At 41.1% G+C, this 23162-nt stretch overlaps 2 protein-coding genes across 4 annotated transcripts; one reads left to right on the top strand and one right to left on the bottom strand.

Annotated features, from left to right (window-relative positions):
- Positions 1-788: 788 nt before the first annotated feature.
- LOC146488154 (uncharacterized) lies at positions 789-5448 on the bottom strand. Of its 2 annotated transcripts, none has more exons than XM_085121612.1 (4): positions 3378-5448; positions 2103-2355; positions 1441-1633; positions 789-1115 (listed from the first exon to the last, which is right to left on the bottom strand). In XM_085121612.1, exons 1-4 carry the CDS (start codon positions 4678-4680, stop codon positions 852-854), a joined length of 2013 nt encoding a protein of 670 aa, XP_084977738.1. In that variant the 5' UTR covers positions 4681-5448; the 3' UTR covers positions 789-851. The 2 variants fall into 2 exon arrangements, with proteins under 2 accessions (XP_084977738.1, XP_084977733.1); XM_085121607.1 differs by having other exon boundaries at positions 1441-1636; positions 3378-5446.
- A 1093-nt stretch (positions 5449-6541) lies between these two features.
- LOC146488153 (uncharacterized) lies at positions 6542-20469 on the top strand. 2 transcript variants are annotated; one of them, XM_085121576.1, is made up of 7 exons: positions 6542-12338; positions 12773-13031; positions 13668-13887; positions 14810-15015; positions 15677-15916; positions 16567-17283; positions 17347-20469. In XM_085121576.1, exons 1-7 carry the CDS (start codon positions 7550-7552, stop codon positions 18155-18157), a joined length of 7242 nt encoding a protein of 2413 aa, XP_084977702.1. In that variant the 5' UTR covers positions 6542-7549; the 3' UTR covers positions 18158-20469. The 2 variants fall into 2 exon arrangements, with proteins under 2 accessions (XP_084977702.1, XP_084977695.1); XM_085121569.1 differs by having other exon boundaries at positions 6545-12338; positions 16567-20468.
- Positions 20470-23162: the final 2693 nt, after the last annotated feature.

The raw sequence follows: 23162 nt of genomic DNA, 5'->3' as shown, positions 1-23162 counted from the left end.
TAGAGCACTGCACCGGCATCACAGAGATCATGAGTTCGAATCCCGTTCAAGCCTGAATTTTTTTCAGGGTTTCTTTTCGCAACTGCTTAAGTTGCGCAGTAACTGCGAGGATCTTTCTTCTATTTGATCTTTCATCCGCAGTTTAAAATATATGTTTCATATATTTACATTTATTGATGCCTAAAGTGTTTAGCAATTTAACTAACAGCTGTAATTGGACCTTGGACCAACGTAAAGCGGTAACAAAAACAAATAAGAACGCGAATGCTTGCATGACTGATCATTTCATCAAGATAAGCGTTGCAATACTAACTTTTTAGATCTTTTTTATGCTCTTCTGAATTGGCCTCCCTTACTTCTTCGCTGGTTGCGTTTTCTTTTGCTTTGTTCTAACATGATCACTTACATTTTTACAATCAGGAGTAATGTGTATACTTAGGCAAATGCTTTTACATAAAGGAACAGTCTGTGATTGGCGTCGATTGTAGGAAGATCGCACGAAAATGTAGCACGCCAGTTTTTCGCTATCAGAGACATCTGTAACCTAGCAACAACTGCTGACTGGATAATTCTTGCAGACAGCGCATTCAGCAACCTAAGGCCTGTATTCCTGGATCCATTTTCAAAAGTTAACGTCCCCATCCACGCGATAGTTTTCGAAGTGCCTTACCAGCCGTTCTTAAGAGGTTGTGTTTTCCTTGTGGACAAGCTAAGGGCCTGTTTGTAAAATTCTTAAAGATTCCACGCTGGAGATCTTTTACAATAGTTTGCGGTGTTTTTGATGCGTATTCCTGTGGCCATTTATGAAAAAAACGTCCCTGTGCACGCACAAGTTCTTTTTGCTCGATTTCCTAACGCCACCAAAATAAACCCCTGACACTAAACCAGGAAGTTTTCTGAGTTTTCCTTCTTGTCAACTGCTTTATCTCTTCTGCAGATCTGAAATCGGGCCTGCGTCGCACGATTTTCTTCGAGTAAGGCCTGAAAGATTTCTCACACATTGGATTCATGAAGAACTGCAGGCGGAACTCTTGGCCATCTCTCGTAAAGTTATAATTCCCATCTCGCCGGAGGAAAGCAGATTCGAGATCTTCTTGTTTTGCGTCCGACTCGCTCTGAAAATAGACGTTGACAGATCGTGAGCAAGAAGATAAGTTGACTGTCAAGAAATTCTAGTACTTAGTTGGTCGATTATCAATTTGGAGTTGAAGAAAAAAGATTTAACGCCTTGGTGATGGACTGTGCCATAGTTAAAAACTTGCCAAAACATCACTAGTTGCAGTTTACAAAAACAAACAAACAAACAATCAACCGCTCAAATGAAATTTAAGTTATTCAGTGCACCAAAGCATTTCGGCGCAATTTGTCCCATCGGTTTAACCGCCTATTGAGTAATTTATAGCGGAATTTCTTGTTTAACTGAAATGCTTTCTGTCTGACCTTTTCTCCATACTCGGTCCATTCTCCACTCTCTTCTTTCCTGTACCAAAGCCACCGGGTCGCCAACCTGGTTCCCTGTTCCTTGACAAAAGACTCTGTCGACAGTCGTCTCAGATCCGCTCGATGGTAACTTTTTTCTATCCTCATCTTCTCGAAGTCCAATTTCACTGAATCTTTCCTGTGCGACGCCCCACTTCTGAGAATAACACAGAACACAGCAAGTAAACACAAAATGCGTCCAATCAAATTAACGAGATCATCCGCTTTTAGTCCAGACTGCTATCATTCCCATTCTAGATGAGGAGGTTACTTTATAAAGAAACTGTGGTGCTGGCTCGGTTGGGCATTAGGGAGGAGGGCTTCATAAGAATTACATGACAGCGAAATAGTTTATTTTCTCGACTCTGATCATTTTTTGTTCGTTAGGTTTTCTTGTTTTTTTGTTTTGGTTTGTTCAGATATCAGAAACAGTACGAAACAGTACAAGAGGAGAAAGGGTAGGAGAAAGGGAGCGGAGGGGTAGGGAGAATATGGACTGACTTAGTGGTGTATATGAAGAACTTCAATTCATACGAAATAGAAGGAAGTAAATAATAGTCTATATGCCAAAAGGCGCTGCTGACAGACCGACATTTGTGGAGAGCACATATTATTCAACTTACGTTTCTCTGCCGTAAGATTTGACCACCAGCTCTATCTGCTCTGTCGTCACGATATCGTGTTTAGGGTCACAGAATAGCTCTTCTATCCTACAATTGTCTTCGGTGCTGAAACTTTTCCAGCCTTCCAGGGACAGTCGATACTGCCAATGATAGGGGAGGGAACAGTGGTGATTGTCGCATTTGCTTCCTTCCTGACAAGTCCCATTAATGTAGTTGGTGCAGATGGGAACTTGTGAGCTGTAACGGATGTGTCCTGAAAATATCAAAATATTCAGGTTCATATCATCTATTAGCTGAGAATTCTCCCCGATCGAATTATCCTATGCGTGATACTCTTCGCCGCGATTTCATAAGCCCTTTGCTTGTTCATTGAACTGGCGGTGGTTAGCAAAAATTGAAGGAAAACGGTTCAACCACCAATACTAGTCAGGCTTTATTTGTTACTGCGTTTCAATAGCCCTTTAGAGAAGTGGTCAAAACTACTACACTCGAACAGGGACCCACCGAACCATAGAACAGATGTTTTCTGTCTTCGCCACTTTTCCACAACCTCAAAAGATGGTGTCTTTATTGCATAGCCACCCCTCTATCCAGCAGTAAAAAATGAGAATGAGATTCGAACCTCACTTTTCTTGTTTATCTAGCAATGCAGATAATTTGTGCTGATTATTCAGTCGGTTAGACTGCCTTGTAAAAATTATTTTTAATAAACTATATATCTGATGCTGACTCTTGTTGGCTGAATTCTTCTGTGTCAATTCCAATTTAAAAGCAAATATAATTTTGAATGTAAATATATGAAACAAATACTAAATAAAATATGAAAATAAAATTTTTTCGGTAATGTTCATCTAGTCATGGGATAATTGGTGTCTTCTATAACCACCCCACTACCCAAGACAAGGTGAGTCCTCTTCGAACACACTTTTTATGACCTGTTCCCTAGCCTTGTTTGGTTTTGTTGTTCGTTTTATCTGCGACATGAAAAGTTCATTGCATTTGTGCTGATTATCGGCTAGCCCACATGGTACAGTATAGGTATTGGCACGAAAATTATTTGCATCGAAACATGGCAAGTATTGCAAGTTCTTCTTCCTGTTGGCACCTATGATGAACAGGGCCGGTTCCGAAACAAGAAAAAACTCAAGCCTTTTTAAGGCCATTTTTTTTAATCAATGGTCAGTTTAACACAATCGGTATTATCAAGAGAAAAATACCATGACAGAAATTGTAAACAGAGATCAACAGAGCTCGATACACTTCTGATGAACTTACCTTCACTTCCATCCTCTGACGCATGTGTTTCCTCTTCATTGCTCTTTCCCTTCCCGCGAAATCGAAGACGGGAGTCGTCGGATGTCGTCTTTCTTCGTGAACTGTCGTACTTCGCCGAGCTCCGAGAGGTGGAAGTTCTCTTTGAACCGTTCTTACTGCGATCTACGGTGTGCAATGACGACGTAATAGCATATTCTTTGCCATCAATTTCGGAGAAAAACGTTCCGGATAATCGCTTTCGAAATCTAAAGGCAAGTAACACAGCCCAAAAAGTAAATATGCAATTTCCAATCCCAGTTGCATTTAAATATTCAAACTCGTCTTCGATTTTCACTCTGACAACGAAAAAGTTTTTGTACGCTACGGAGGAAATGTCCACAAAGAGAGTCGCGAGATAGTATGATGCCTTTGTCACGAAGGGAAGAAATACGAAGACGAAGTTCTCTAACAGTACGTATGCAAACCTTGCAAGCATGTTCAAAGTGGCGTTCCAGACAAATTTTACAATCGTAGAATTAGCGAAGCTCTGCCAACATCGGTACAGTCCTGTTGCAATGGAGACTACGTTCAACCAAATGAAAGTTCCAATCGCTCCAAAGGTGGAAAGAACAGCTTGAACAATGACTCGCACAATGATGAACACGATTTGTAACAAGGGATCAAAGACTGATAAGATGTCTTTTAGGGTTAAATACAACGGATGCAAGAGAAAAGTAACAATGCCATAAACGAGCTGCACGATTTGAATCAATACTCGAACAACAGTCAAGATCTTGAGGGAGAGCATGATAGCAATGACCACAAGAAATGCTGTAACCGTGACTTTTCCCCCGGGTGTATAATCGCTGACTAGAAGAAACAGTCTTCGGCAGATTTCATGAAATCCTCTGGCATACACTGCGATTTCTCGCAGCCTCGCGCGCGAAGCTCGCGAAATTCGATTCACTTTTCGTCTCAGTGAATTAGCTATTGGAACCCAGAGATATTTCCTCGTTTGTTCTTTGCATTTGCTGTAATATGTCGCCGGTAAAGTGATCACCCACATTAAATATCCCTTATAGTCAAAGTGGAAGACATCTCGAAGCCAGTGAACCATGTAAAAGAACAACATGGATACTCGTTCGTAAGCGTTGGACACCGCCGTAAAAATTCCCATGACGAAAGCAGTCACCGCTGATATTACAGCAGTAATGGCTCCAATAAAACGTTGGAGATCTGTTTTGAGACGTTGAATCGAGTCCATGACAATACGTGGCAGGTTTTTGGCCGAGAATGCTTTCTGACGAATCTCGTTGTCAGCCATGTTGTTTTCTGACCTTCACGAATGCAAACTGCAGACTTTCAGTTTCCGGATCGTGCAACAGGTTTTGATTTAACTTCTTGTCTGCGTTAAATACCACAGGACATCGTTACATTTCTTGCATCTTTCACCGAGGAACAGATCCATAATCGTAGCCCTGTACGCTTTAAAAATGCGCAAATGCATTTACTTTCAAGAGGCGCGTGCAATCGTGACAGAATTTCGTATTTATATTGCTTATCATCAAGCTTTGACGTGCATAAATTTTATGCCTCGTTTCACTTGCCCTGTCTTCTAATGCCAGGGCTATCGGGTTTTAATATTTACGTTTCCGGCCTTTCAATTTTAGTCAAATGATATCTTGGATACTTTGTTTTCGAGCGAAGTTCAGCGAACAGAATAAACAGCTGTATAGTGAATTTTTTGTGGATTGCGTGCAAGCTGTCTCCCAAATTTGCAGTACCACACTCATTGTGTGACGACCAAACAATATTTGAAAAACAAAATGGCATATTTGGTTTAGTTCAATTGGATGTTATTTCTATACTGGAGGCTTTACCTGCTGTAGACTAATCATTGGAACAACCTATTCCCCGCGCGTCCTATTCACCTTGGGTTTTGGATAAAATTGATAGGCAAAATAAATTATCCTGCGTGACTCAGTTGGAGCGAGTTGCAATTAAAAACTCCTCGCCCGGCCAATTTCAGCACCGCTGGAGTTTAGATTTGCATGCAAAGTCCTTCAGAAGACTTGCATGGCCGGACGTTTTTCTAAGACACCGTAAAGTTCCCAAAGAAACGACCCTCGCTATTTTCTGCCAGCAGTCTTTTGTTCAGCCGTGAGCGAGGATGCCTTGGATGGCCGCTAGCTAAAATGTTTAAGGGTGTACCCCATGGGCCGATACCGTCTCTAATGTGAAAATATCGCGCAGTCTACTAATTTTAGAAGAGAATTTTTCCAAAACAAAAAAATTATCCGAAAACTGTCAAGTCTTTTCCGGTAGGGATGATCAAACTCGCTTCTGTGATGAGGTACCAAGACGCTAACATAACTCACTGAGTTGTCTCAGAGTCTTGGTTTTTCCTTATCTTTTTTAACGACTTACTCTACTGCTAGGGACAACTGGTCTTCTACAGTTGCATCTCAACAAATTTTCTATCAAATCTCAATTAATTACAAACTCGAATGATCACAGTGTTTGTTTTTTTTTTTAATCTAAATTTGCAGACTGACTAGTCTTCGTTACAGCCGTTCTGTGTCTCGTCACGCAACGCTTCTCGCCAGCGTCGCGTGACGAGACAGCGGCTGCGCGCGAGGGCTACAGACACAGACTGACAGGTTTTTCAAGATCGTCGAGTGACGAGACACAGAACGGCTGCGAGGGAGACTACAGACTGACATGTTTTTCAAGATTTCCGGACGCTACTATTCAACTAAGAAAACCTCAGTAAACTACACACAAGCAAACAACAAGCATCTAATGAAAACACGGAAGATTACAGTATAATAACGGCTTATTAATTTAAAAAAGTGGAGTTCTCACACTGGTCCAAGCCAAGGTCAGCAAGCCGGGGCTTTTTGAAGCATGTCGGCTATTTTGAGAACTATTGTTTATAGACTAAAACAATCCATCAACCTGGACGATAAAACAGTGGTTACCAATAACACGCGACCTACCGTCTTCAAAAGAGTTGGATTAGTTACGTTTCAGAGGACTTCAATCAAAGAAAAGCCGTTTTAATTATTTTTCAATTCTGACATGATTCCAAGGTAACCCGGCAAGAAACTAAGAATTTTACCTCTCTAAGAGAAGGTAAACATTATTTAAATTGACTTCTAAGCCAGATCAATGGAAAATAAAAGGTAGTTTTGAATTTAAAAAAAAAAATGATAATTTGCTCACTTGCACGCATCGCTGCCGATTTTGCAAAATTATTACGGGTAGCGATTTATCAAAAAAAATTTACGGCTATATCATCTAAACAATGCCCATTCTTTTAGATAAACTAGCTTGGAAATTAACTTTCATAAAGTTTACCATCTGTCGCAGATAAAAATAACAATTTCTTGGTTCTGTTGCCTTGAAATGTTCTCAGAATCCAACATAATTTCAACGGCTTTTCTATGATTGACGTCCACCAAAACGCAACTTTATCGGAGTCTTTTGGAGGCGATAGCTCGCGTGTTATTGGTAACCGCTGTAAAATCTGCAAAAAGCGTGTGTATTGTAACCTAGACTGGCGGCCACTAGCCGATTAGGCGAACGAAACTAAAATAACTATAAATGTAAAAGGACTTTCAACCTTATAGCACTAGCCTGAAAACACAGCCGCCTCAGACTATGGCCAGACTGTGGTATAAAGGGAGGATTAGCGATATAATATGGACTGCGAACTGCACTATGGCAACTATTTTTTATCCCACGAATGTGGTTCAAGAAAATGTTTTGGGGTTCTTCCTTCGATTCGATCTCTTTAATTTTGATGGCAAATGCTGAGCGATAAGTTTTGCTGAGATTAAGACACCATTCTAACCAGGAAAGAAGCTAACCAAGGCCTACAAAAAACATCCCTAGTCCATAATTTATGCTGACCCTTTCCGGCATTGCACTTTCGTAACACCCGCAGAGTCGGGTTACTTTTGAGATCGATTGCTATTTTCCAGGAGCCATTGCTTTCGAAGGTTCGCTAGTTATGCGGTTAACACCGTCCGTCCAATTTTATTGCCGCGCTTTCTTTTATTCGTCTGGTAAACAATATAAGGAAAAGTATACACCCGGGGGCTAAATATTTCGGCATTGTTTTTCCGCTCGAAAAAATTTCAGTGTCATTTTCTCGGAAACTATTGTCGTTTCCGTGAAAGATTGGCAAGATGGCGGATGATGTTTTGGTAGACAAACTCTTCAATTTTATCTGTGGCAGCGGCGGTTTTGTCGAATTATCTATTCTTTTAAGGCGTTCTTCACCTTTGGGAAGCAGAAAGTCAAAGACGGAGGCGAGGAATTGGCTGAAGAGTCAAACAGAATTTGCATTAGTTAAAGATGGCAATGGTGAGGTCACAGGCGTGCGAATCGCTTTGAAAAAGAAAATTTGTCAGCAATATGCTTTGAAAGGTTCATGTCGCAAGAAAAAGGGCATGTGCAAACACTGGCACATCTGTAAAACGTTCATCGAAGGGAAATGCACTGGAGTGTGCGAACTTTCACACGACTTTCACAGCGAAGCAAATGGTGAGAAGACAAAGGAACTTCGGTTGCAGAAATATTCCAACGGTGAGTTGAAGAATATTGTAGCTTGGAGCCTGCCACAGGTATGCCAGTTGTATTTAAAAAATGAATGCAAATCGGATAAATGTACTCATATTCATGTGTGTTCTCAAGCGGCCCGAGGGTCGTCATGCTGTTGTCCCTTGTCACACGACCTCGCCGATTCTCACAACATGAAGATTCTCAAAGAGTACGACTTAGTACCATCGAGTCAGGCCGTTAATGTCGACTTCGTGCGTTGCAGTGTTCTAGTTCTGGACGAAGAGCGATATGTCGGAGCACAGAATAATTTGAGCGAAGGAGCCACTGCCGTTAGAAGCTTAACAGCAAGAGTGCCCACCGTTACAGCCCAAACCCCAACAGCAAATGTCGTTGCAAGCAAAACGACAGGGGCCAGTAATGCCGTTACCAGCAAAACTACAGCAGCGACTGCCGGTACAAGCAAATCAGTACCAACTAGAGATTCCGATAGCTCGGCTAAGAGTCGATTGAGCAGTGGTGCGACGCCCACAGTTTTGTTTGATCGTTTGTGTAAAGAATTTAACTGTTCAGCATCTTTATCCCTCTTGCAGGATAAAAAAGTCGTAATTTCAGGCGAGCTTGAAGAGTTCTTGTCGATGCTTGAAGAAAATCAAGATAAATTCTTGGTCACTCGAAATGAGCGCGGAACTGTTCAAGGCATCACAGCCTTCTGCCCCAAACTTCGCTTGTGCCTTGACTTTGTGGCTCTTAATAAATGCAAGAATGAAGGTTGTCCATATTTTCATCTGTGTAGGAAGTTTATCACCGGAGCATGTAACCGTGGAGAAAACTGTGGAAGAAGCCATTCTTTTCGAAACAAGAGAGATAACAAAACACTTCTCCAGCTTAAATTAGACGCGCTGACAAATCGGCAACTTCGCCAACTTATGCTGTTATCAACTCCACAGGTTTGCATAAATTACAACAAAGGCAAATGCACCGATGGCTCTTATTGCTCCCAAGTCCACATTTGCAAGAAATTTGTCACGAATGCCTGCTTCAATGAAGATCGCTGTCGTCTGAATCACAAACGGGCTCTTGATACCCAACACACACGTTCGCTGCTTGACAAGTATATAATGGACTCGACAAGTTGTAACAACGTGTTGAAAGGTATTTTAGTTCGTGAAGAACAAGAAGGCAATTGCACACTTGCTTTCACGATCAGTGATTATGGCTTGCCAACGAAAGAGAACGTGACCAGTGGTACAAGCGAAACTGTAGCGGCCGTTAAAAGAAAAGCTAAAGAGGCAAATTCTGATAATGGCAAAACCGTCACGACGACTGCCGTCACGAGTACAATTCCAACAGCGATTGCCGCTACAAGCAAAGTGGCAACAGTGGATCCAGTTACCAACAAGATTTCAACACCGGCTGAAAAACCTGCGGCAGCGAATTTTGTCCCGAGAAAAACCATCACAGAAAATGCCGTTACAACGAAAACTGCAGAAGTGAGTTCAGTCAAAAGCAAAGCGGCCATAACGACTGCCGTTACAAGCAAACCACCGACAATGGATACTGTTAGAAGCAAAACAGTAGTAGGGACTGGTCTTTCAAGTAAAACTGCTTCAGCGAATGCCGTCACCAGCAAAGCTACGACAGTGGCTACCTTTACAAGCAAGACAGGATCACTGGACGACGTTACCGATTATGCTTCAACAGCAACTGCCGTTACAAGGAAAGCTGCATCAGCGAATGCCGTTACAGGCAAAGCTGAAATGCTGACTACCAGTGCAAGGAAAACAGCAACAGTAAGTGCCGCTTCAAGAAAAACTACCACAGCGAATGCCGATCCAAACAAAACAATAGCAAATGCTGTTACAAGCGAAGCTAAAGCACCGATTAGCGTTGGACTGAGAAAAATTGTAACAGCAGCTACTCCAACTGTTGACTTAGGGGATAGCGCGAGAAGAAGTCGATTTAGCAATGGTGCTGAAGCCAGTGTTTTGTTTGATCGTTTGTGTAAAGAATTTAACTGTTCAGTACCTTTGACCCTCCTGCAAGATCAAAAAGTTGTACTTTCAAACGAACTTGAAGAGTTCTTATCAATGCTTGAGGAAAACCAAGAAAAGTTTTTGGTTACTCGAAATGAACGAGGAACTGTTCAAAACATCTCCGCGTTTTGTCCAAAACTTCGCTTGTGCGTCGAGTATGTTTCTCCTAATGAGTGCAGCAGCGAACGTTGTTCATATTTTCATCTGTGTAGAAATTTTATCACAGGAAAATGCTGCCGCGGTGAAAACTGCCCAAGAAGTCACTCGTTTCGGAACAAAAGAGACGAGAACAAACTTCAGCAACTAAAGTTAGAAGGGCTGACGAATGGGCAACTCCGTCAACTTATGCTGTTATCAACTCCCCAAGTTTGCCTCGATTACAACAAAAGTAAATGCACCGCTGGCGCGTTTTGCTCCCAAATCCACATTTGCAAGGAGTTTGTCACTAACATTTGCAGAAAAGAAGATCGATGCCATTTAGACCACAAGCAGGCTCTTTATACCCCCGCAATAAGCTTGTTGCTCGACAAGTTTATATTGGACTGGAACAGTCGTAACAAAGTGCTGAAAGTGATGTTAGTGTGTGAAGAACACGACAACGATCGCGGCCATGGTACTGGAATGGGAATGCCAGACTCAGGAGCTGTCTCACTGTCAAAAAGTGACGATCTTGTTGACAAATGCATAATGGACTCTGCGCGAAAACGAACGTCGTCTTCACAAAGCAGAAAGGCAGGGCAACCAGAAAGGCGTTCATCCGTGTCAAGTTCATGCAGTCCTGAAGCAGGTCGTGATGAATTTTCTCCTTCCAAGAAGGCCGTCTTTGACTGCATAAGTAAACAATATGATGGTTCGGTATCCTTTGCGATTATTTCTAAAAGACATGACTTGTTTACGGGCGATTCTGAGGACGTGGCAGCCTGGTTTCGAGAGCGACAGGAAAGTTTTCTCCTTACCGAAAACAGCGATGGTTCTCTCTTACAAGTCACCGTGTTTTGCCCAAAAGCAAGGTTGTGCTTCGACTACTTGTTTTCACAAAATTGTTCCAGAGGCGATTGCCAGTATTTCCATGTTTGTAGAGAGCACATTGCCGGATATTGTAGGTTCGGTGGCAGATGCAAGTGGCACCATAATTTTCAGTTTGACGAGAACCGCGGATTCATTCTTAAGCTTGAGTTGGATGGCCTAACACACGAACAGCTTCGTAAGGTTTTGCAGCTCTCGATGCCCCAAGTGTGTCTGGACTATAATGATGGTTGCTGTAAGAGAGGTCTTTCGTGCACTCAGATACACATTTGCAAGGATTTTGTCAAGAGGAAGTGCGAAGATGAGGAAGATTGCGGACTGCAACATGAAAATGCGTTGGTATCTTCTCATGCAAGCGCCATACTTGAGAATTATGGTCTGAGGTGCACAGATGGAAACTTCAAGTCCGTGCTTAAGGAGCTTATAGTTTGTGATGATTCCTCCCGTCAGTCTAAGGAAAGGCGAAGAACCAACAGTATTTCTCAACCAAACAATCGGAACTCGAAGGTTGGAACATCGTTTGCTGAACTTTCCAGTCAAATTAAGCACCAAGTATCTTCAATGACGAATATATCCGATCCCCAGAATTACAGTTCATCACTGACGAGTGAAAGTAATGGTTCTTCCAGTATAAAGAACTCAGCGCCTGCTGCGACGCCTTGTTTTCCAACGGAGCGGCAAGTCTTTGAATCGTTGTGTACAGAATACGACTGTTCAGCTTCTTTCACAGCGATCGGCAAACGAACGGATCTGTTCCCTCATGGATTAGAAAGCGCCGAATCTTGGTTTCGAAGAACTAAAGGGAACTTTTTGATCACCGATTGCGAAAGAGAAAAGGGGAAGATTTCACAAGTCGAAGCTTTCTCTACTGAGGCACGCCTATGTTTAACGTACATAGATAACGGATCGTGCCAGAAAGCAGACTGCAGATACTTTCACGTTTGTAAAAATTACATCACTGACTCCTGCAGCCGTGGAGCATCATGTTCACTGAATCATCACTTCTACAACAACAGAGACAAAGCTTTGTTATCCAGGGTCAAGTTTGATCTGTTTACAGAACTGCAGCTCCGCAAGCTTGTGCTCATTTCATCACCTCAGCTTTGTGTAGAGTACAACAATGGCATTTGTTCGCGGGGGAATTCTTGTCACCAAGTTCACATATGTTGTGGCTACCTGAGGAAATCCTGCAGTCATGATTATTTTTGTGGTCTAGATCACGAAAGGGCCTTAAACACTGACCATAACCAAGCTGTCTTTCAACGTCTTCAGCTTTCCAGCGCGAGCAAACATGACGCATTGAAGACCATTTTTGATGATAAGCGCAGTTTGTCAAGCAAGGAAAAAACAAACTGTAAGTGATTATTTTAATAAAATAATGCTTGTGGGAATGAGAACAGTACTTGAAATTATATCAAATATAAATTAGTGACATATTTGTCGAAAAATAAAATAATATTCTTTCAGGACCTAGTACTGCGATCTGTTTACATAAGGGATCTCCATCTTGTCTATCGCTCTCCGATGTATCAATATCTGGCAGTCTTTTCTCAGTTTCTTTGATACCGTTACATCTGTCGAGTTCTAAATTAACCAAGTAAATATTTGACAGCACAGACAAGAGGAAACATTTTCATTATTAAAAATTAAACTAAACCCATTTTATCGTGGGAAGTTCGATGATGATCTTCGCCAATGTTCCTTTTCTGAGTTGAAATTCAATTAACTTGGTATAGTTCATTTTCTTGTGTGGCATGAAAACTTATACGTGTTTCATTTTTTCAACAGGTCATATTCATCAGGACAAGCCCGATACTCGTATCTGCTCTTTCTTTCTGGCAGGCCTATGTAAGAGTGGTGTAAGGTGCTCAAATCATCACTGCTCTTTGCCTTACCACTGGCAATACAAAGTTCCAAACACTAACGCATGGAAGAGCTTCGGTGCGCAGGAGAACTTGGCGCTGGAAAAGCTGTACTGTGACGTAAATACCGAGTCTCGGGTGCATTTTAAGCCCGCTCAACCTCTCGACTTTTCTTTGCTTGAAAGGTAAGTTATGCTTAGTCTGACTGGAAAATTGGCAGAACAAAAAACTGTGGAAATCTGAACATGAAAAAAACTAGTAGGCCACAAAAGAATAATTATATAATTAAGGGAGCGACGCTTACTAATAATTTGTTTTATTCATCTGCGTAGTTGAGTATTCTACTTGAATGCAAAGGATCGATTTTTTTGTTTCTGTCTTAATTACAAAGACTCTTTAAACGTCTTTATAATTAAGTGCCTATTTTAATTATCCTTTTGGTTAAATGAAACAAAATTTGCATCAAACCTTACGTCCCTAATGGGAAGCAGAGGTTAGAAAATTACAAGCTCATGAGTAAAACTAAATGGCCTTCGACAACATTATAGCTGGTGTTATGAACCATTGACCAATATGATAAACAAGGCGGGAAATGTTTCCATCAATTTTTCTATTTATCTATTGACAAATGTTTTCTTTCTTTTTTTTTTTTTCTTCACTTAAACAGTATATGCATTAATTGGTTTTGCGAAACCTTTATACACTAAGGTGCTATTTGCAGTAACTTACAGAAATGACATATTCATGCTTCACAAACTAAGCAACATTTGCCTGAGCACACAATTTTTCAGTACCCGCTCTTTGTTTTGGCTTTTTCGCAGTGATTCAAGTGCCCAGGGATATGGGATTTTAATTGATCTGGAGGACATGCTCATGTTCTTGACGCCATTTTCAAACGCTCGTCTCACCTTGACAAGCCAGTTACGGCGCCTCTCTACCAATCCATACCTTATTTGCCCATGTGACATGTCGCCAACCATCTGGACGTGGTACTGGAAGGAAAATGACAACGTCTGGCATAAGTATGATAAGGACCGCTCGGTGAGTTTAACTAATTTAATCAATATTACTTCATTAAGTTGAACACGAGACAATTTCCCGCTTGATCTACCTTGATTCAGTCAAAGGTTGCTAAGTTTATGCGTTGGTGTTTCAAAATATAGCGCTTTGTGGTGCGAGGATCCTGTTGAATTCTAATTAGAATATCTTTAGTGGAATTTGTTGGGCGATTTAAAGAAACTGAACATGAAACATTCAATCTTCAATCGTTTACCTCTTAGTTTGAAAATTTTCTCCAGATTAAGGGGAGAGTAGTTGGTGTTTAATATGACGTATCGAAACAAGCAGGATTTGTAGATGGGCACTCCTTCCTTTTAACCTATGATCCGGCCGATTTTTGCCACTACATGAGCCGCTGAAGAGCGTCTACATAGGAGGATATAAAAAGCATGGAATGTTATTCAATTTTCCTCAGAACGCCCGCGTTGATAACTACCCCTCATTTTTGCTTGCAAAGTAACATGCTTTTCTTCTTTAATTTACTATTTTAGCAATAGGCATCAGTGGCTCTCTGTACTTCCGTTGCATGCAACTATCAAAATTCAGCTTTTTCAAAAGACAAAAATCTTCCTTAAAAGATTTTGTTCTTTTTTTTTTTTTTGACAAGGGGATTGTTTTCTTAAAACTGAGCATCTTTCAGCAGTGGAAGAACATTGAAAAAGGCGGACGAAGGCAGACTAGAATTGTGGATATATAAATTTTGAAAGCCCCTGTACCGTTGTAATCTAAACATTTTTCTCAAAGATTGTAGTCGAGGGTTAATTTTCTTTCAGCGGTTGACGAGAAAACGGTTATGGTTTCTTGAAGCACAGCCGTCGTCTTCCTTGATAGCAAAGTTGGCGTTCTCTTTCTTTCTGTTGATGAAGTGCTGTTTATATCTGACATAACAAGTGCTTTCTTTTAGGGAAGAAATCTCCAAAGTCTGATAGAGCAGGTCTTTTTGGACGGGAAAGAAAAACAAATCAAGTTTACAACTCCATGGCACTATTACAACCTGTTCTTTCACCCAAATGCAATGTACCAAGTGAACTTGAAAACTGGTACCAAGAGACAAGTGAAAAGACGTCCAGACAGGCTCGTAGCCCTCGAGGACGTGGAAGACTTAAAATGGTATGTTAATTGTGTTGATATTAATTAAACGTGACAGCCAGCTTACTGCATTCGCCAGATCAAACGAGATTTGGATTTCATTTCAGTTTATCAAGGGAGAAGTTCGATATTGGCAGCGTGTGTTCTTCACTAACCATTCTCTCATGTGGGGACAGAAAGAAAACCCAAAACTTCATTTCGAATAAGATGGCAATGGCACGCAGTTTGCTGCGAAATTCATACCCCTTCCCTTTTCCTTGGTAATTGTACCGTCACTGTTCCCAGAATCTTTGTGAATTTACTCTGGTGAATTTGAAATAAGTTGTGCTCGTCTTGGATCTCAGCCAAAATAATATTGTATTTATGTTACTTTATTATTGTATTAGTGATAATCATGAAAGCAACTATCATCTCATCATTAATGACAGTGATTGCATGAAAAATGAAGTAGTCAACGATTGGCCATCTTTTGGGTGTCAGTCCTCACAAAAATTCAATTCAATTATTTTTTTTTCAATTCAGTTTTATTTACACCACCACCTCATACGTAAGATTACGGTAGTTACAATGACAGTTGGACAAGAACAGTTTCATGAAGTAAATAAAATGAATACATTACCCCATTTTTTTTATCTGTGGTAGTTTTTTTTTGTCCATTTACTTATATCGTTATCTTTTACAGGAAATTTGGTGATTCTTCTGTCAGGGAGCAAATAAGTAAAGGATCTGAAAAGTATAAATATGTACCCAGCCATTGGTCTGCAATGCCACCAAACTCGCGATATGAACGCGTAACAATATCCGCGGATTCAAGTGAATTTCAAGGCGTGGAGCACTTATTCAGACGTACAATGAACGACTATGTGGTGATAGTCAGAATTGAACGCGTGCAGAACCCTTTTATGATGGAGAAGTACTGCAGGTAAAAACTTAATTGCGTTTCTTTTCTCATTAAGATACCAATTAGCAAAACAAATAGCGTCATATAATGTTCAAAGCTCGAGTGCGGCTCGTGGTTCCACTGCGAACGTTTGAACATCATATGGCGTCATTTTATGATCTATAAGACTAAAGACCATAGAAAACTACCGTCGATTTGTTTTTTACAATAGCATGGCCATGCAAAGCGTATGAGCGAAATTGTCTTTACTTTCCATTGAGAAAGCGCACGCCTTACATCTGACGTCACTTTTATTGTCTGTACCTATATAGACAATAGTTAACAGACAATCAGCCCACGGGAATTTTTAAAGTTATTGTAAAGAACAATTAGTCTGGTGTCACATATGAAGCCTGTCAGAATACTGGAAACGAGCATTTGGAGTTATGGATGTTAGCAGATTTTTCTGGGATATCACCACAGTAATCAAATGTGGTAGACACTTATAAGTGATGTGTTCTTTGGGCTATCGCTAATTCAACATCATTAGCTGCTGCTGTTATTGTTTTTGTCGTTGTTTCTGTTTTTAGGGTTATAATTAAATAAAAAGCACTCTAACTGTAATCCAAATTAAAGCTTTCTATTTTCTGTGTGTCAATGCTCATGATCTTTTTTTTTTTATCTCTTTGAAGGAAAAAAGAAAACATGATGGCGGCTGCCAAGCGCATCCAGCAAACAGTTAATGAGAAGCGGCTGTTTCACGGAACCAGCCCTGATGCTGTAGAAGCCATCTGCAAGCAGAACTTTGACTGGCGTTTGCACGGAAAGAACGCGACTGTATACGGGGAAGGAAGTTACTTTGCAAAGAATGCTTCTTACAGTCACGCATACGCCAAGAGGGACGTCAATTCGTCCCAGTTCATGTTTTTAGCCCTTGTTCTTGTCGGTTCGTACACCACAGGCCATTCCAGCTATCGCAGACCACCTCCAAAGAAACCCTCAGATCCCGCAAGCGATCTGTACGACTCGTGCGTAGATAGCCAATCAAATCCAACCATTTTTGTTGTCTTTGACACCGATCAGTTCTACCCAGAGTACCTCATCGAGTATTCAACAGTGTCCCAAACAACTTCAGCGACCGCTCATAACTTGCCACAGCTAAGGTCAGCGCCTGTAAAGCAAAAGCCAACAACCGCAAACCCAAACGCAGGAATTCTGCGACAACCCGCCACCTCACTAAATCTGGTTGGAACATCGTCCAATCCAAGTGGGTCTGCTGCTGCTCAAAGTGGTAATTCCTCAACCACCGTTAATCGGAGAGCAAATACACACCAAAAGCCAACAACCCCAAAACCAAACGCAGGAATTCTGCGACAACCCGCCACCTCACTAAATCTGGTTGGAACATCGTCCAATCCAAGTGGGTCTGCTGCTGCTCAAAGTGGTAATTCCTCAACCACCGTTAATCGGAGAGCAAATACACACCTTCCAAATTCCACTCGTCTTGTTTCGACGACACCCTCAAGCGCATCAGTTTTACGAAGTGGCCTTCCTGCAACGGTGTTGAGTACTACGGCACCACGAAGCTCAACCTCTTCGGGTACAGCTCCGAGTCAAAGCAGATCCACTGGGTCTACTGCACAAAGTAATAATTACTCAACTACCGTTAATCGGAGAGCAAATACACACCTTCCAAATTCTACTCGTCTTGTTTCGACGACATCCTCAAGCGCGTCGGTTTTACGAACTGTCCATCCTGTAACGGTGTTAAGTGCTTCGGCTCCAAGAAGCTCAACCTCTTTGGGTACAGCGTACAGTCAAAACAAATCTTCTGGGTCTGCTGCACAAAGTGGCAACTCCTCAACCACCGTTAATCCGAGGGGATACCTTCCAAACTCCACTCGTCTCGTTTCGACGACACCCTCAAGTGCATCTGTTTTACGAAGTGGCCATTCCGCAACGGTGTTGACTACTACAGCTCCAAGACCCTCAACATCTGCTGGTACAACGTCTACCCAAAGAATAGTTACTGGACAAAGTAGCTACTACCACAATACGGCGTTTGATTCGAATTATGTTGTTTTACCATCGAGTGCAAGCCAATCTGCTGCACAAAATGCTAGCCCAGCAAGAGTGTCCAACACACCTCACACCACACTATCGAATTCAAGAAGCTCAACAGCTCCGTCAATTCCTTCCTCAACAAGCCTTCACGGCTCCTTCAAAGATACCAGTGCAAATGTGTCCCCTCAAAAGAAGAAGGAAAAGTGCGTAATTTCGTGACATTTTGTCGCTTTTGTTGTTGAGTAGCAACACAACAAAGTCGATTGGAAAAACAATCCAAGCTAAGAAAATAAACCAAAACGCCAAGGGTGCGTTCTTTTTTTTTGGAATGAAAATTTATTCTTTTTTTTTGTAAATAAACGGAGGAGAAGCATTCTGTTTATTCTGCACCCTACAGCGGAATACTAGGAATAAGCAAACTATGTGTTGTAGTTTTTTTGGTTTTATTTTTGGAACGTTATGCGTGAAATCCGTAAGCGGCTCCCAAGGCATCTGCTCCAGGAACCGTTGAGTTGACTTTGTTTCCGGGAATGTCCTACTCTTTGCAAAGCCCTGAACAGTCAGAGGTTCAAATAATTCTTCTTCTCCATCTTTCCTTGCGTTTCTTGTACAATTCAACTCTCGAAATATTGAGTTAATAGCCCGCAAAGTTGCACTTACAGGTAGTGTAAAGTTCGCTTGATGCTCCGCCGTGTGTATTGGCAGTCGCTTGGCGCAAATGTATTTGATCAGTCCACCTCCATCAAAGCATTCTGTGCGCAAATATTCGTTCTAATTAAACCCAAATCAATGCACCGTAAGTTAGATAGTGGTTTACTTAGCATCGCGTTAACCTAAAGCAAACATTTTAATAATGCCAATCGTGGGAAAAATACACGTTCGCTAATCTTAGTCCAGTCGGTTTGTTTTGCTTCCTTTTGAATTTAAAAATTCAGATTTTGTTCCTGATAAGCAGAGGAATGGTGTACTTGCGTTTACTGGTTAAAGAACCTTGGGCAGCGAAAGAGAGACCATCACCGATATATAGCCTAGCAGTCAGTATGCACATTCTCCTTTTCTCCTCTTCACATTTTTCATATGGTGCTAGTTTAAGGAACTTGTTTACACAGCAGCTTATTATTTTTTTCCTGCGGATCAGTTTATTCATTCTCGTGAACTTTATGCTTGATTAAGTAATGATATTGGAGTAGAAATCATGTGCTGGTAACTATTGGAACTTAAAAACGTAATAAACGTTAAATCTCTCCGAGAGGGCATGAAAGTTGGAAGCCAAATGGTAGGGAGAGATCATTTTAACCCACCTGTATTTTGAAAAAGTTTAGAGTAGCCCAGAAACATGAGAATTTGAACACAAGTCAGATTGATTCAGTGATTAGCTTAGGGTTTTTGCTGAAGGCTCGCCTATAGCTGCGCTATAAAACATGAATTCTAATCTTGTTTAAACTTTGGCAGCCTTAAGAAAAGACCAAATCAAATTTTGCGCTTTTTTGGTCGACCGGGTTTCTAAATGTGCTTTATTTTAGTCCAAAGAAAGATATTTTAATGGTGAAATGTAGATCAGAGATTAAAAAAACGTTAGCTTGACTTTTTCAAGCTAAAATCCAATTAGGCCTTTTCCATCTATGGTTTGAGACACTCGTCGACATGAGGCAGTAATTTATGATAAAACTGAACTATTGTTTTGGTGTTTCTTTTAATGCTGTCTCCTTTTATTGGTAGCTAGTGCCCAGAAGGTCGCCTTTTCGCTGTAGACTTAAAACTGTTATTATAACTTTTTGGTATTGGCAATGTTATAAGTCACACAAACGCAAAGCCAGGTAATGGGTAGAAGAAAGTAATGTTATAGACTGCAAAGAGTAATATGTAGTATGTAAAAAGAAATACGTTTTTTATAGGTTTAAATTGAATTAAGTTAAATTAGTTGTTATAAATTTTGTTAATTAAGTAATTTACCAGGGCAAAATTATAAAGAGCGTTTTGGGAAATGTTTTCAGAACTCTTTCTTAGTGTTTTAGGGAATCTCAGGAAAGACTGACTTCCACAAAAATTAGACTGAGCTCTTTCCGCGAAGAGTCGTCAATAGGCAGCTTAAGCAACGACGACGGCAACAACAACGTCGCAAAACAATAGGTTTAATGAGCAAAAACAATCACTATGCACGTGTGTTCTACATTTTGGTACATTTCTTTGCCGTCCTCTGCAAAATAACAGCGCGGAACGACCACATTTAAGGTTTTTCGGAGAACGTCAACGGACAACGGTAAATTTTTCATCTTCTTTCTACCAATTTGGTTCCAAGATAGTTCACCATTTTTGTAAAAGTTGAGCGAGTTGAAATAATCGCGAAGTAGCACAAATGAAATAAAGTTATATTTTCAGGTGACTTTTTCGTTGCCGTTACCATCGTCGTTGCTTAAGCTCCCTAATATCTAGCTATTCGAATTCGTCTTTATTCAAGATTGTCACGCACCGGAACGAGGAAGACGCCAATTCTACGAAACGAAAACGAGGACAATGTAAGACGACTGAGGAAAAAGCGAGCTTAGGCCTAGGGCAAACGTCGAATCTAAGTCGCGTCGAATTTATTAAAAATAGGTTCGGCAAAGAGTCGACTTAATTCCAGTGTGGTAGCAAACGTCGAACCTGCGTAGACCCTAATTCACGAGTTGCACTTCGTGAAACACAGGAATAAGCACGTGTCCCCGTGCTATTAGGCCCGGTTCATACGTCGAACTTTACATGAGCCGAACCTAATCATTTGGTTCGGCGCATGTAAAGATCGACGTATGAATCAGTTAGGATCGACAGATTTGCATTTGGGTCGACCCGCCGTTCTATTCGACTGCGCCAGTCGAATAGAACGGCAAAAGTTCGACTTCGATTCAGACGTCGAACTTTTTATGTGCCGAACCAAATGCATACGTTACGTATAAATTATATAAATTATATCTATCCCAGAGGTCTGTGCATTCCATCGACTTGGCATGTGCGCAAAGAACTTCATTCTGAACAAGATGGCGGGAAAAGAGGAATGTGCTTGTTCTTCTTGTTTCGAAACAACTGAATATACTTGTCTGAGATGCGAAAGATTAAAAAAAAAAGAATCTATTCTTGAAGTGCACACGCACTTCAAACCGACAGAAACTTTCCAATACAGGCTCTATCAAAGGCGAAGCGTCAAGACTTCTCAGAACAAAATCTTCAAAAACAACATTTGAAGAAAACATTACTCTATTCAAACAGAGATTACGCAACAGAGGTTACCTCGACAACCTTATAAATAAAACTCTTTCAAGAGTCAACCTCAAGAATGTCGGCACTACAAAACCAAAAAACCTGCAAAAACATTTTGAGGTTTGTTATGGAATATCGTCCTTCCGTGCCTAACCTAAAACAATTCAGATGAGTAAACACAGGAGCCATAATCAGGGATGGAGACCGTAAGCGTGGGGTCCACGCGTCCCCATGAGTTGTACCAAAAAAATCTATTTTTAGCCCCCCCCCCCCCCCCCCCTCTCATGTCATAAACCCGCGTGAATACACGCAAATTTGCGTGGGGCTACTATCTTATATATGACACGGAAAGCAGCTGAGAAAAAATTCACTTAAGATAAAAGAATCCTTACCTGTGTGAGTACATGTCCGTAGAGTGTAAGCTTTTTTCATTCATTCAACAGCAGCAACGCACGCAGCGCCACCGTTTTGGCGCCTTTTTGACTTTACTGTGTGAGACATGTGATCAATAGGCCGCTTATTCCAACTTTTCCCGTCTTCTTTCAATTGTTACCTTTTCCTTTGTGAGAGTCTAATTCCTTAAATGTGGGCACTGAGTAGATATTCCCTGGCAGAATTTTAAAATTTGGACGCCAGTTTGAACGGGTAGAAAAAAATTTCAATTTCTCCACGTGCGATCTTGGCCGTTTACACGCGTGCGCGCACGCGCGTCTGGCGCAATTTTTTTTCTAAAAATAGATTTTTTTGGTACAACACATGGGGACAAGCCCACAAGTCAAAATGGCATCTCGTTATGGTTTCCATCCCTGATTATGGCTGCTGATAAATGACACTTGATAGAAAATCAGCCTCTGCTAAGGGAGATCTACAAAGACCCTTCCTTACTTTCGTACAGAAAAGAGAGATCTCAACAAGACGTTCTCGTAAGCTTTGAAGGTCATATTCTTCCTATCTCGACCAGTAGGAGCCGTGTTTGGCCTATCTTTATTATTTTACCAAACAAGTTCTTTTATGTCAGAATTCATCTTTCCCGCCATTTTAAATCTAGTTGAGTAAAAACAACAGCCGCTGACCGCGAAAATCTACTTTCTCACCTTAGCTTTAATTAAGTTCGACTTCAGTTAGGTTCGACGTCTGAATCAACTGCCGAACTTAATTATTTGGGTCGACCTTAATAGGTATTAGGTTCGGCTCATGTAAAGTTCGACGTATGAACCGGGCCTTAGGGACCTTACAAAAACACCACCGCGACGACGACGACAACGCCACAACACAAAAGGCTTATTAATGAGCAAAAACAATCGCTCTGCACGTGCGTTTACATTTAGTACATTTCTTGGTCGTCCTCTGCAAAACAACAACGTGAAATGACCAAATTCAAGGTTTTGTGGAGAACGTGAACCCACGACAGTGAATTTTTAATTCTCTTCCTTAACTTGAACGGTACTCCTACCAATTAGGTTCCTGGGTAGTTTGTCGTTTGTGTACAAGTTGAATGAATTAAAATAATCGCGAAGTAGCGCAAATGAAATAAAGTTATACTTTCAAATGAAGTTTTCGTTGGCGTCACCGTCTTGCATTTGTAAGGTCCCTATTCACTCGATGTGCGGCTAGTTATTGCTAGGACTTGCTAGCGAAATGCCGAAATACAGTGCTCGTCGGCCTTTTCTTTGGCAATTAATTGCGAAAAATAGAAAAAGAAGACTCAAACACTTAACATTTATTGCAAATAGGCAATTCGCATTTCAATCATTTATATTTAGTGTTCATGAAACACGAAAAACACATTTCCATCACGCTGTGCGATGTCAGCAATGACTTTCGATAGCTCGCCATTTCTGGCCGCGAAATTGTCTTTGTAAAGCGCATGCTCGTCAGGCGGGAAATAGCGTTTGGCAGATGGGGGAGTCGGTATTTTTGTGACTTTTGTGCGGTCCATCACATTTGAATCAATTATTTTGTAATTTACATGATTAATGAATTGAGTTCA

This window comes from Pavona decussata, unplaced genomic scaffold, assembly GCF_977016875.1.
Source record: "Pavona decussata unplaced genomic scaffold, jaPavDecu1.1 SCAFFOLD_11, whole genome shotgun sequence".
Classification (NCBI taxonomy): domain Eukaryota; kingdom Metazoa; phylum Cnidaria; class Anthozoa; order Scleractinia; family Agariciidae; genus Pavona; species Pavona decussata.
Note: the sequence above shows the minus strand (reverse complement) of the source record. Positions and strands in the feature narration are given on the sequence as shown.

Excerpts from the sequence above, each read along its gene's own strand:
- LOC146488154 (XM_085121607.1), bottom strand. The coding sequence starts at position 4,680 with ATGGCTGACAACGAGATTCGTCAGAAAGCATTCTCGGCCAAAAACCTG. Across the intron at positions 1,637-2,102 it reads AAATCTTACGGCAGAGAAAC|AAGTGGGGCGTCGCACAGGA; the intron begins GTAAGTTGAATA and ends TGTTATTCTCAG. Across the intron at positions 1,116-1,440 it reads GGACCGAGTATGGAGAAAAG|AGCGAGTCGGACGCAAAACA; the intron begins GTCAGACAGAAA and ends GTCTATTTTCAG.
- LOC146488153 (XM_085121569.1), top strand. The coding sequence starts at position 7,550 with ATGGCGGATGATGTTTTGGTAGACAAACTCTTCAATTTTATCTGTGGC. Across the intron at positions 12,339-12,772 it reads AAGCAAGGAAAAAACAAACT|GTCATATTCATCAGGACAAG; the intron begins GTAAGTGATTAT and ends TTTTTTCAACAG. Across the intron at positions 15,917-16,566 it reads ATGATGGAGAAGTACTGCAG|GAAAAAAGAAAACATGATGG; the intron begins GTAAAAACTTAA and ends ATCTCTTTGAAG.